General features: G+C 45.3%; 1 protein-coding gene across 1 annotated transcript; it reads left to right on the top strand.

The window, feature by feature from the left end:
• The first annotated feature begins 8 nt into the window (after window positions 1–8).
• Window positions 9–10,858, top strand: thop1 (thimet oligopeptidase 1). The gene is made up of 14 exons (XM_010871341.3): window positions 9–107; window positions 1,035–1,241; window positions 3,096–3,244; window positions 3,556–3,663; window positions 4,136–4,238; window positions 4,430–4,587; window positions 4,945–5,080; window positions 6,802–6,944; window positions 7,863–8,086; window positions 8,181–8,382; window positions 8,798–8,984; window positions 9,862–9,990; window positions 10,150–10,286; window positions 10,470–10,858. Exons 1-14 carry the CDS (start codon window positions 95–97, stop codon window positions 10,629–10,631), a joined length of 2,058 nt encoding a protein of 685 aa, XP_010869643.1. The 5' UTR covers window positions 9–94; the 3' UTR covers window positions 10,632–10,858.
• The last annotated feature ends 2,730 nt before the right edge of the window (window positions 10,859–13,588 follow it).

Raw genomic sequence — 13,588 nt, 5'->3', positions numbered from 1 at the left:
GACGCACGCATGCCCCTACGTTACAGTCGCTGTATCTGCAATCCACACGGACTGCAAAGCTCACTGTGACCGTTGCTACTCAGTTTTCTGAAATATGGCACCGACCGGTGAGTCTTTAAGAATTCCCTCAACTCCTAAAATAATGTTACTTTATTTTATAACACTTCTTCGCAAATGAAGAAAAACACTCTCAAAGTTTTGCATATTCATTCGTCTGCACTTGAATTGCTAGCTAACGCGAGGAGTGCGGACGTTAGCTATTAACTACGCTTTAGCTAGTACTAGCTAACATGCTAAAGTGTGGTGACCTTATTTTTCTTGCGTGCCGTTCCCATAATATTTTGTGTGAAGCAATCAAATGATTATATGATCGAACAGCTTAGTCGCCCAATAACAGGATTGCCAACTAGCTGTAATAAATAACTAACGAAGCCGGGTTACATCTCATCCATCCTGTGTTCAACCACCCCGGCCATTCATTCAAACGAAGCGATACACTGTGATGTAGCTAGTTAACTAAAGGTAGTTAGGTCAAAATTGATTGCCAGTGAACAGTGGTGATTAGTAGGAAGCTCAATGACTGTCTACCACCACAAGCCCCTTGTTACAACATGGCTGGGTAGTTGGCCAACTATGGAAGATTCGTTTTCAATAGCATGAACGATATCCACGCCATAACAAAGCTGTAAATATTACCAATGGCATGTCAGTTACTGAACTAGTATGCACATCCACTGTTTCCACAGATGATTGCAGAACTCTAAGCAATACTCCTGCTAATTGGTTGCAGGTACAATTTCCAGTTGATGTGGTGTAGTAACTGTCACCGGAGTGTTATCTTTATCTGATAGTCCACCTTTCACAGTATCTTCTTATCAAATGGACAGTGCTGACGGTCAAACTAAGCCTAGTTTATAACTGGGTGTCAATAAACATCCCCAGCGTAGTGAAAAACCATTTTCTCACAGTTCAGATGTAGGCATTTTCCAAGGTGAACCGTCCAACTCACAACTGTCCTTTTCTTCATACCACAGGAGATGTGACGTTTGGCAGTGGTACTCGAGTGTGCGCTGTAAACCGCCTGCGCTGGGACCTGACCCCGGAGCAAATACATCAGCTCTCAGATGAGCTTATTGTCAAGACCAAAAAGGTGTATGACTGTGTTGGGGCCCTGGACCTGGACACGGTTTCCTATGAAAACACCCTGAAAGCACTCGCTGATGTGGAGGTGGAGTACACAGGTGTGTGCATGTGTGTGTCATACTCCAAACTGCCAGCGGTTATTCATCTGTTGTCTTGTTCATGGTCATACTGTATTTCAAGAGTTGACAGTTACCAAGGAAATAGAATTTTGGAGGGGATAATGAGTGTACGCGATTTGACAGGTGCCTCCCAACAGGTTTCCTGTATACTTTTTAGATATTCACATTAGGTATTAACATATTGGATGGTGCATTTGTGAAGTGTAATAGGAAACAGGATGATCGTCATGTAAAAAGGATAAAGATCATGTCCCCTTTCAGGGGCTAATGAGTAGGTTTCACGAAACCAAGGATATGTTATTTGGTCAGTCCATACCGACAGCACCTAGCATCTAGGCTACTCCACTGCCATTGTAAGTGATGGGGGGTAAAAGTCTGAGTTGGCAGGAAAGAGGTATGCACTGGTTGGACAAATCAGCACTTTTTAGATAAAGCCTAACAAACCAGCCCATGCACACTACAATGGTGTTTTGCGATTGTTTTGAAACCAGGGCACCCGCTCTGGACATTGCATGTTACACCAGAAATCAGGCTGTTGTATCCTTTCATAGAGTGGGATATCTGCACAATATCTAATCCAAATAGTACAAAAGAGCTTTTAATCGTGGCTTTCCTTCCTCTTGTTTTTGTAGACGTTTGTTAACCGTTTCATCAAAACATACATTCTCTAGCGTCTGGTTTGGTCAGAAAATTGTCTAACATGACAGTCAGTTTCGGCTGGTTTTATACAGTCAGTGGTCACTTAGGGGCATACCTATCAAGTTATGAGTGGGACCCCATTTTGCCCCCAACATTTTTCAACTTCCAATTGTCCTGTTTTGGTGATCACCTGCCCACAGTAGAGTGGAACCCACACACTTCAATGTTTGCTGTCGTGCGTTCAGAGATGCCCTTCTAAATGGGTATAGTCTGTAGATGGGAGTAGTCTCGGAGTCATGGATGGTTTGAGGGAGAGGGTTCCAGAGTCTGGGAGCAACCAGGCCTTTCTGTCAGCTTGAAGTAGTCTGGCCTCTCATTATCAAGGTGTTTTTGCCCACACAACTGCCACACATTGGATGTTTTCAGGCTGTTGCTCCATTCTCTGTAAACGAGATACGTGAACATCCTAGTTGGTCGGCTGTTTCTGAGATTAGTAACGCATCTCGTCTGGCACCAACCATCATACTACGGTTGAAGTTGCTTAGATCACACGTCTTCCGCATTCTAATGTTTGGGTGAACTACTAAACCTCTTGACCTTGTCTGCGTGGTTTATATGTTATGTGGCGGCCACGTGATTGTGGTGCATGAAATGTGGATGGATCCAAAAGAAAATTACGAAACTGATGTCTTATCATTTTTGTACGTGTGTCCTGGGGTAAAAAAGAAAAATGTAGATTCTGGTGATCCTTAGTTAATTTGTCATTTTCAGCAGCATATCCTGAGGAGGGTGAAGTTAGCTGTCACGTTACATTTCCAACATGACATCCAGATTCTTCAATTTCAAACGATACGCCCTCAGCAATACCACTTTGTATTTTTACAGTTGTTAGAGTCCACCTGTATGTTGTTGTTACTGAGCCAGCCGTGGCTCTTGACCTATCCCTTATCCATGACATTTCCCACTCAGGGTGATTGGAATCTTCAAGGTTGTAGGAATTGACACAAACAAGCAATAGGGAACATCAGGACTGACCAGGACAATCAAAGCTTTATATCTAGGCATCACTTTTAAAAAAAAAATTGGTGTCTACTATGGATTTGTGAAAATAACCCAAACCACTGGATAAAAACAGGACACATTGGGACCCTTTTAGTACCTACTGATTGTTGCATTTTTGACGTGTTGTTCCAGTTGAGCGCAACATGCTGGACTTCCCGCAGCATGTGTCATCCTCCAAGGATGTGCGCACGGCCAGCACCGATGCCGACAAGAAGCTGTCGGAGTTTGATGTAGAGATGAGCATGAGGGAGGATGTCTACCAGAGGATTGTGGCACTGGAGGTGAGGAAGGGGTCCATGGTTAAGATCAATAAAGAGGGATTTCACATCAGTCTTCACTCTCTGTTGGTTACGTACCTTATATTTTATGTATTGATCCAAAAATGCAATCAGTAGATATGCTTTTGTATGTCCACTTCATCTTTAGTACTAACACAGGACAGGTTAGGCCACTTTGTTTAAAAAAATAAATAAAAAAAGATCTTTAGGGCGATTTATATGTACTTAGTGGATCTTTGTGAGGCTGTTGTGTTTTTAATAGCTATGTGAAGGCTGGGTGACAGAGCCTTCTGAGTTCTGCTCTCCTCCTGCAGGAGAAGGTGGACCATGACACACTCACTCGTGAGTCCCGTCGGTACATGGAGAGGCTGATCAAGCTGGGCAGAAGGAATGGCCTCCACCTGCCCAAAGAGACACAGGATGTAAGATACTTTTTTTTCTCCAGAGGAAATGACCTTGTTGGATGTACAGAATGCTCTATATTTCAGGGGGGTGCATTCAAGGGGATCGGTTTTGGTCAAGTTGTTGTCACATTTTACAACCTGCCACTACATTGACTGGATAAACTCTGATGTGATTAAAGGCTGTGTTGTTCTACATTAAGTTGCCTTACCAGTTGCACCATATAGCCATCCCGCGTTCTGCCACACAGTGGCCAACCACAAATGTCCCTGAGACAAGAACCAGCTGATTCGTAAGGTGCAGGGAATACAAATAAGTGATATGAGACATCCCTAACCAATTCATGTGTCATATTGAAACATTTTCAGCCTTTCTGCAGAGAATCTTTATAATCTATAAGCTGTTGTGGATACACATTTCTCTTTCTCTAGCCGGATTTGATCTGCCCTGTTGGGCTCCAACCACTGACCTTTACTTCTGTAATTCAAACAGGAAATCATGAGGATCAAAAAGAAGCTGAGCAACTTGTGCATTGACTTCAACAAGCACCTGAACGAGGACACCACCAGTTTGTCCTTCACCAGAGAGGAGCTGGGTGAGTTGGCCTTCACTGGGCCAAATGTGTCTGGTCTGAGAGTTAATTTTTGTTTACGTTTATAGCAACAAACTGTTACCTAATTGCATTATTGTCATTTTCAGCCATACCTAATAGCAACTGTTAACAAAGGTATGCTGAAAATATATGGCCAAAAAGTGTGACTGTGTGAATGTGATTATGCACTTCAGGCGGTCTTCCTGAGGACTTCCTGAGCTCTTTGGAGAAGGATGGAGACAAATTGAAGATCACTCTCAAGTACCCTCACTACTTCCCCACCATGAAGAAGTGCTTCATTCCTGAGACCCGCAAGAAGCTGGAGGAGGCCTTCAACTCGCGCTGCAAAGAGGTGAGCCATTGTCTGTTCTTGGTGTGAAATACTATCTGGTATCGGGAAAGAATTGGGTCACCCACGGTCTATAAATTAAGTTATTTATTTATTATATATATATTTTTTTAAATGTTTGCCAGAGAATTTACTCAACTACAATTCTGTGTGCCCCTGATAAACTCAAGTCATGAAGAATTGTTGACCCAAAATGTTTGTTTTGTTAATTATCGCCTATGTTGTTTAAATTCTATGTTTAAGAACACAGGATGGATGCTGGTGCATTCCGGTTCCACTTAAGTGACCTGGAAAGTCACTTAAAGTCCCATGGAATGGTTTTAAGCATCCATGTTCTCTGACGTTTTTCCTCTGGTGTAGGAGAACTCAGCCATTCTGAAGGAGCTGGTGCAGCTGAGGGCCCAGAAGAGCTCCCTTCTGGGCTTTGTGACCCACGCTGACTTTGTCCTGGAGATGAACATGGCCAAGTCTGGCAAGAAGGTTGCTGGCTTCCTAGGTGGGTGTTAGTGTGTTTTTAAGAGCATTCACTGTGTTTGTCAAGGGTGTTGCGCAAATCTTCTTCAGCATTTCTGACCACATCTGCTACCTCACAAGTTTGTTTACATTACAAGAACAATACATTCTCCTACACACTCCCTGACTAATTACCATCACTGGGTCAACTTATACAGTGGGTATAGAAGAGAATCACCCCCCTTTAAAATGTTGTTGCTTTGCAGCCTGAAATGAAAATGGACAAAAACTATTTTAGTTTTATTCAGCTGTATTTACAACTTATAACATCCAAGTGAAAGATATAATACCGACTTGTCCGAAAAATACAACTAAAAAAACAGAATCACTGAGTTGGAAAAATAATCACCCCCCTCCTAAAAATGACTTGCAAACCCAACCAGGTGTAGTTAATCACCTTGTCAATAGCACACAAAGCCAATTGACTTGGCTGTGGTCATTTTGATTAGCTCAGCATGAAACAAGCTTTTCCTGAAGCATTTCAGTCCTTGGTAGTGCAACTGAAGAAAACAATCATCTAAAATTCAAAGGCTTTATCAGTGCCTAGAAGCACAGTGAAGTCTATTATTAAGAAGTGGAAGGTATTTGGTACAACCCAGACCCTCCCTGGGTCAGGACGTTGCTCCAAACTGGATGAATGAGCCAGGAGGAAACTGGTCAGAGAGGCTACCAAGAGGCCTACAGCAACTCTGAAGCAGTTGCAGGAATTCATGACAAAGAGTGGTCATTGTGTGCATGTGACAACAATATCACAAATTCTCTACAAATGTGGCTTTTATGGAAGGGTTACAAGAAAAAAGCCACTCCTCAAGAAAGGCCACATGCAGTCACGACTGATCTTTGCCAAACGCACCTTGAAGATTCTAAGGCCATGTGGAAAAAGGTGTTATGGTCAGATGAGACTAAAATTGAATTATTTGGCCTCAACGCCAAATTATATGTCTGGCAAAAATCCAATACAGCTCACCATCCAAATAACACCATTCCTACAGTAAAGCATGGAGGTGGTAATATCATGTTATGGGGTTGTTTCTGTGAAGCAGGGACTGGAGCACTTGTCAGGATAGGAGGGAAAATGGATTTGGGCAAAATACTGTCAAATTCTTGAGGAAAATCTGCTGTTCTCTGGCAGAAAGTTGTCAATGGGAAGAAGATTTACCTTCCAACATGGCAATGACCCAAAGCACACGGCAAAACTGACCAAACAGTGGTTGAAGGAGAAAAAGGTGAATGTCCTTGCATGGCCTAGTCAGAGCCCGGACTTAAACCCCATTGAAAATCTGTGGAATGACTTGAAGACAGCAGTCCACAAATGGTCACCATCAAATTTAACTGAACTTGAGCAGTTCTGCAAAGAAGAGTGGTCAAATATTGCAACATCTAGATTTGCAAAGTTATTAGAGACATATCCCATCAGACTAAAGGCTGTAATTAAAGCAAAAGGTGTTTTTTTAAATAATTTTTCTGACATGTTGGTGTTATCTTTCACTTGAATGTTATAAGTTGCACTGAGTAAATACAGCTGAATGAAACAAAAACTGTGTCTGTCTTCATTTCAGGCTGCAAAGCAAAATAAAATTGATTATTTTAAAGGGGGTGATTCTTTTCTATACCTACTGTATGTCTGTCTGTTGGGTTGGGATAAAGCCAAAACTAATTTCCGTTCCGACATTCGACGAATAAGGTAGTGTTTCTTTTCTTCAGAGGATCTGTCCCATAAACTGAAGCCCCTTGGAGAGGAAGAGCGGAAAGTCATCCTCCAGCTGAAGGAGAAGGAGTGCCAGAAGAGAGGTCTGCCCTTCACTGGGGAGCTACACGCCTGGGACACACGCTACTTCATGACCCAGGTAGGTCACAGTGCACAAAGACAAATGGCCAACAAAGAGGGATAGTCATGCACAAAACAACCTACCACCACTTTAAAATAAATTCATAGGTCTGAGAGGTCGTGGGGCTGTTTTCCTTCCAAAAGCCCTGGTAATCTTGTTAGGCTACATGGCATGTGGACTTCGTTAGAACACTAGAAATGTTGTCTACCCCTGCCTGGAGGGAAACAGTGGGTTGTCGTTGGGTCTTCCAGCAGCGCCAAAACATTCTTCCAGATCCACAGACACATTTCTCAGTGACCACAGAATGAAGAATTTTCAATGGCCATCTCTTTACCTAAACCCCATTGAAAACGTGCAGTGAAGTCGACCAAGGACCCTGAAGAATCTGTAGAGATTCTGGCTTGATCAATGTCCTCCACCCCATCAAGCCGTATCAGAGTATTCCTCACTGCTGTTGGTAAGGGGAAGGGTATGCAGAGTACTAACACATGGTGCTGGGTTACCAATAATTGTGACATGCTTTCATGATGAATATTCTTCTAAATTTATTTATAATAGATATTTTTTTTTAGATTTCTCGAATTGAGTCAGGTTAATAAAAAAAATTCACAGCGTTTTGCTCATTTCAAGGATGGCAGTAATTCTGCAGTAATTCTATTTTTGAGTGGCAGCTTATCGAATAATGTATAAAAAATGCCTTCAGTATCACCCTTAACTGCTCCAGCCAACCAATGCTGTCAGCCCTCATACATCTAGATTGAGTGCAAAACGTACAATATTACTTTTAACATACATATGTAAATTACATAATTAATACGTTAATTAATGCAAAATAAAACAAGTTTATTGTCCAGTGGAGGCAGAGTTGACCAAATGTGCTGTGCGGTCCACTGAGGGGATGTTTCCAGATGTTGAGCTTTGCTCTGGCCGTTCTAGGTGGAGGAGACCCAGTATGCGGTTGACCAGAACCAACTGAAGGAGTACTTCCCCATGGAAGTCGTGACTCACGGCCTTCTGGACATCTACCAGGAGTTGCTCAACCTCACGTTTGACCTGGTGGAGGGCGCCCCTGTGTGGCACGAGGACGTCACCCTGTACTGCGTTAAGGACCGTACCTCTGGCACGGTGGTGGGCCAGTTCTACCTGGATCTCTTCCCGAGGTGAGTTGTTGTCCAGAGATTTAGTCGACAACGGCTCCTCCAGGGAGACCGCAGTGTCGGTTTCACAATCATGAACCCCCCCCCTCCCCCACAGAGAGGGGAAGTACGGTCACGCCGCCTGCTTTGGCCTGCAGCCCGGCTGTCTGTTGTCCGATGGGACCCGGCAGATGGCGGTGGCGGCCATGGTGGCCAACTTCAGCAAGCCCACGGCCGACGCCCCCTCCCTGCTGCAGCACGACGAGGTGGAGACCTACTTCCATGAGTTCGGCCACGTCATGCACCAGCTCTGCGCTCAGGTGCGTGCGTGCGTGCGTGCGTGCGTGCGTCTGGTCTGGTCTTATTGCCAGAATGCAGCACAACATTGCTGGGAAATTAAACGATTGTTTGACTGAATAATAGCATTTTAAGTGTGATGGTTAATTCATTTGTGACTATTGATAGGCCTTTTGGCTGTTTGTTTCCAAGTAAATCAACTGTAAAGACAGGCACAAACTTCATGCTAGTTACTTTATTGAAAGGGGGGTATTGTAATATTGGTGTTGTAAATAACGCTATCCAAACTAAAACAAAATCAAATCAGAAATGTAATCAGAATATCAGTGCCAATACCCAGCCCTATTATATATATATATATAATACATAGTATTTTATTTAACCCGATATGAACATTAGGGTTACTTTATGAATGCTCACTGTCTCTGCTGTGTCCAGGCCAACTTTGCCATGTTCAGTGGGACTCACGTGGAGCGGGACTTTGTGGAGGCACCCTCCCAGATGCTGGAGAACTGGGTGTGGGAGAAAGAACCCCTGCAGCGCATGTCCAAACATTACAAGACTGGTGCCCCCATCCCAGACGTCCTGCTGGAGAAACTCATGAAGTCCCGCCTGGCCAACACTGGTGGGTCCCCAACAAACAATAGCATGACTCCTAAACACATCTTCCCTTTGTAGCACCTTCTACACCAGTGCTACACGTTACCTGGGGATGGTAACTTTACAGGCACTGTTTGTGTGGACTCCGCGGTGGTACTGTGTGTGGACTCCGCGGTGGTACTGTGTGTGGACTCCGCGGTGGTACTGTGTGTGGACTCCGCGGTGGTACTGTGTGTGGACTCCGCGGTGGTACTGTGTGTGGACTCCGCGGTGGTACTGTGTGTGGACTCCGCGGTGGTACTGTGTGTGGACTCCGCGGTGGTACTGTGTGTGGACTCCGCGGTGGTACTGTGTGTGGACTCCGTGGTGGTACTGTTTGTGGACCCCGCGGTGGTACTGTGTGTGGACACCCCGCGGTGGTACTGTGTGTGGACTCCCCGGTGGTACAGTGTGTGGACTCCGTGGTGGTACAGTGTGTGGACTCCGCGGTGGTACAGTGTGTGGACTCCGCGGTGGTACAGTGTGTGGACTCCGCGGTGGTACAGTGTGTGGACTCCGCGGTGGTACAGTGTGTGGACTCCGCGGTGGTACAGTGTGTGGACTCCGCGGTGGTACAGTGTGTGGACTCTGCGGTGGTACAGTGTGTGGACTCTGCGGTGGTACAGTGTGTGGACTCTGCGGTGGTACAGTGTGTGGACTCCGCGGTGGTACAGTGTGTGGACTCCGCGGTGGTACAGTGTGTGGACTCCGCGGTGGTACAGTGTGTGGACTCCGCGGTGGTACTGTGTGTGGACTCCGCGGTGGTACTGTGTGTGGACTCCGCGGTGGTACTGTGTGTGGACTCCGCGGTGGTAATGTGTGTGGACTCCGCGGTGGTAATGTGTTAACCCTCCTTCCTGCAGGTTTGTTTAACCTGCGTCAGATTGTCCTGGCAAAGGTGGACCAGGCCCTCCACACCAAGAACGGCCTGGACCCGGCTGAGGAGTACGCCCGGCTGTGCCAGGAGATCCTGGGCGTGCCTGCATCCCCAGGTCAGAGGCCGTGTCATGGCCGTAGTTTGATAGCCTGGTCCCAGGCCACCGACACGGCCGTGGTTTGATAGCCTGGTCCCAGATCTGTTTTAGTTGTCTTAACTGCTATAGTCGTTTTTTTTTTTAAACAATCCCCTCTGTTTGCCTTTGTGCCAATAGGAACCAACATGCCTGCCACGTTTGGCCACTTAGCAGGTGGTTACGATGCCCAGTACTACGGTTATCTGTGGAGTGAAGTCTTCTCCATGGACATGTTTTATGCCCGCTTCAAGCAGGAGGGCATCATGAACCCCAAGGTTGGCACAGCTAAGCAGTTTTTTTCTAGTGTTACCAGCTATTCACACTGCTGTTCTTCCACTGGACCATCACGTCAAGCCTGTTTGATGTCAGGCGTCATTGGTTATGCTAGTGAGCAGATACTTCCTATGGGTCCTGGAGCAGTCAGGCTTGATGAAGGTGTCTTCTTCCCTCTCTCTTAGGTGGGGCTTGACTACAGAAAGTGTATCCTAATGCCAGGAGGCTCTGAAGATGCTGAAGTGATGCTCAAGAACTTCCTAGGGAGGGAGCCAAAGCAAGAAGCTTTCCTCCTGAGCAAAGGACTAACGGTGGAGCTGGAGCAGGGCACCCCATGTGCCTGTTGATTACAGCCAAGGCAACGTGGACGCCCCTCAACCAGTCATATACCTAGGATACGGGCACAAAAGGACTGACATTTTTTTGTAGAAAGAAATTCATGAGAACATGAATTGATAAAGACAAGCATTTCAAGTTGTTTCCCGCTGTTTAGTTTTTAGTTTGGAGATTTTAATTATGCAAGTGCATTCTGATACGATTGAGCAAAACACATTAACAAAGAATTTTACCCACATTTGTTGGCATTTGTTCAGTTTTCTATTGATGAAAATGATTTTGTATTTGCCATCACACAGTGTGAGCAACTGTGTTGGCTAAATTGTGATAAAATGAGTGTGGTGTTGGCTGAGCCTGCTTTAACCATAGACTTTGACCTGCTAATTGAATTAAGAGACCACTGCTAATTGAATGCTTCTGTTCCTCACTCAAAACTTTCCTTTTCAACATTTTTGGAAAGGAAAGAAAAAGGAGCAGTGGTCTCTTAATTTATATTGTAGTCATCCATTGCAGGGGTCATGCTAAGAGTGGGGAAAAAAAGGCTGCATCCATCAATTGATTGTTCATTGTCGAGCCACCTCAGAGAAGTGTCTTGAGTATAGACACTACTCAAAACAGTCAAGGGAACACTTAAATCACACATCGGGTCTCGAAGAACAAAATATATTAAAGAAAATCTTTACTGTACATTGTGTAATTCGTTGAGAACAAAATGACATAACGGTCAATGGAAACCAACATCACCAACCGATTGAGGGCTGGATTCAAACTCACACCAAAAATCAAAGTAAACAATTGAAATCACAGGCTGTTTTAACTTTCATCACGGCAGCTCATAATGTGACTCAGTAGTGTGCCTGCATGCATTCCCTACAAGGTCTGGGCATTCTCCTGATGAGACGGCGGATGGTGTCCTGGGGGATCTCCCAGACCTGGATCAGGGCATCAGTGAGCTCCTGGACAGTCTGTGGCGCTAATTGACAGCGTCAGATGCACCGATACATAACGTCCCAGAGGTTCTCAATTAGATTCAGGTCTGTGGATCAAGAGGGCCAGTCAATGGCATCAACACCTTCATCCAGGAACTCCCCACACACTTGGGCCACATGAGGTCGGGCATTGTCCTGCACCAGGGGGAACCCAGGGCCCACTTTAACGATACCCTAACAGCAGTCGGGATCATTGGCTAGCACTTGGAGGTCTGTGCGACCCTCCAAGGATATGCCTCCCCAGACCATCACTGACCCACTGCCAAACCGGTCATGCTGGATGATGTTACAGGCAGCATAACGTTCACCACAATGTCTCCAGACTCTTTCACGCCTGTCACATGCTCAGCGTGAACCTGCTCTCATCTGTGAAGTGAAGGGGCGCCAATGGCGGACCTGCCAATCCTGGTGTTCTCCTGGTGTTGCCAGTCAATCTGCACGGTGCTGGGCTGTGAGGAGAGGTCCCACTAGAGGATGTTGGGCCCTCATGACACCCTTATGGGTCTGTTTGATCAGAAACATGCACACCAGTAGCCCACTAGAGGTCATTTTGTAGGGCTTTGGCAGTGCTCCTCCTGTTTCTCTTAGCACAATGGAGAAGATACTGGTCCTGCTGCTGGGTTGATGCCCTTCTACGGCCATGTCCAGCTCTCCTCGTGCAATTGTCTGTGGCCACCACCTGCAAAACCATTTCCTATTTGGGGGTTGTCTTGCTGTTGCCTCACCAGTGCACCTGTTGTCACTTTTATTTGCACCAAAACAGGTGACATTGATTCAGAATCGTTTATGCTTCCTAACTGGACAGATTGATATCTCTGAAGTTTTATTCACTTGGTGTTATTACATGTTCCCTACATTTTCTTGAGCAGTATACTTTAGAGCCTCTATGTGCCACTTTGATGGGTTTGGGGGCCATACAAATATGGAATATATAATGAGGCAAAACGGTGTCTTGTGAGTACATACCCTAACGTGCAGCTTTTTTTCCCAGAAAATGTTAAAGACGTAAGTAGATGTCACTGTTGGGACAATAATTAGAGTAGTAAACCTCCCTGGTAGAGGATGCAAGTTTATCAATACCCACACACACTTGTTGCGCAAAATGTTAGGGAGGCAAAGAGGAATCCAAGGGACACAATTGTAGGGTTTGAGACCTTGGTTGTGTCCAGGGGGGTCACCAACTCAACAGTCACACACTATGCAATGGCCCCTTTGGAAGGATTTCCTTATTAATTGAAATTGGTATCCATTAAAATTGTTTTTCTGTGAGAGATCAACAAGTGTAAACATCTGGAATTTGCTAAATAGCAGCCCACATTTGGATTGGAATTGGGTGCTATGTTCAGATTAAATTAAAGATACAGCTCTTGTGCAGCACACATCAGCCCTGTTTGTGAAAGTGTCCCTGATATTAAGGGACTGTCCTGCTACTGGTCCTGAGACTTGTGTTAAGGTCAACTCTAAGTACTTGGATATGGTTTGACTGGAAGAGGGTGTCTGTAAGCACAGACCAAACCTACCAAGTACTGGGGTATGGTTTGACTGGAAGAGGGTGACTGTAAGCACAGACCAAACCTACCAAGTACTGGGGTATGGTTTGACTGGAAGAGGGTGACTGTAAGCACAGACCAAACCTACCAAGTACTGGGGTATGGTTTGACTGGAAGAGGGTGACTGTAAGCACAGACCAAACCTACCAAGTACTGGGGTATGGTTTGACTGGAAGGTGTCTGTAAGCACAGACCAAACCTACCAAGTACTGGGGTATGGTTTGACTTGAAGTGTCTGTGTGAACAGACCAAAGGATCTCAAGGACCTGGAACGTTTCTGTAAGGACGAGTGGTCTAAGATCCCTCCTAACGTGTTTTGCAATCACAACGTATCGGAAAGGGCCTGTTATTCTTGAAATGGTAGAAAGTACAGAAAATCAGTAACGATTATTCTGACCTATTACATATCAAAAATGTAATGTGTCAATT

The sequence above is a fragment of the Esox lucius genome, chromosome 8 (assembly GCF_011004845.1).
Source record: "Esox lucius isolate fEsoLuc1 chromosome 8, fEsoLuc1.pri, whole genome shotgun sequence".
Lineage (NCBI taxonomy): Eukaryota > Metazoa > Chordata > Actinopteri > Esociformes > Esocidae > Esox > Esox lucius.
The sequence above is the reverse complement of the archived record's forward strand: the minus strand, read 5'-3'. Positions and strand labels throughout refer to the sequence as shown.

Coding starts and splice junctions, on each gene's coding strand:
- thop1 (XM_010871341.3), top strand. Junction 1,242..3,095: donor TGTGGAGGTGGAGTACACAG/GTGTGTGCATGT, acceptor GTGTTGTTCCAG/TTGAGCGCAACATGCTGGAC. Junction 3,664..4,135: donor TGCCCAAAGAGACACAGGAT/GTAAGATACTTT, acceptor TAATTCAAACAG/GAAATCATGAGGATCAAAAA.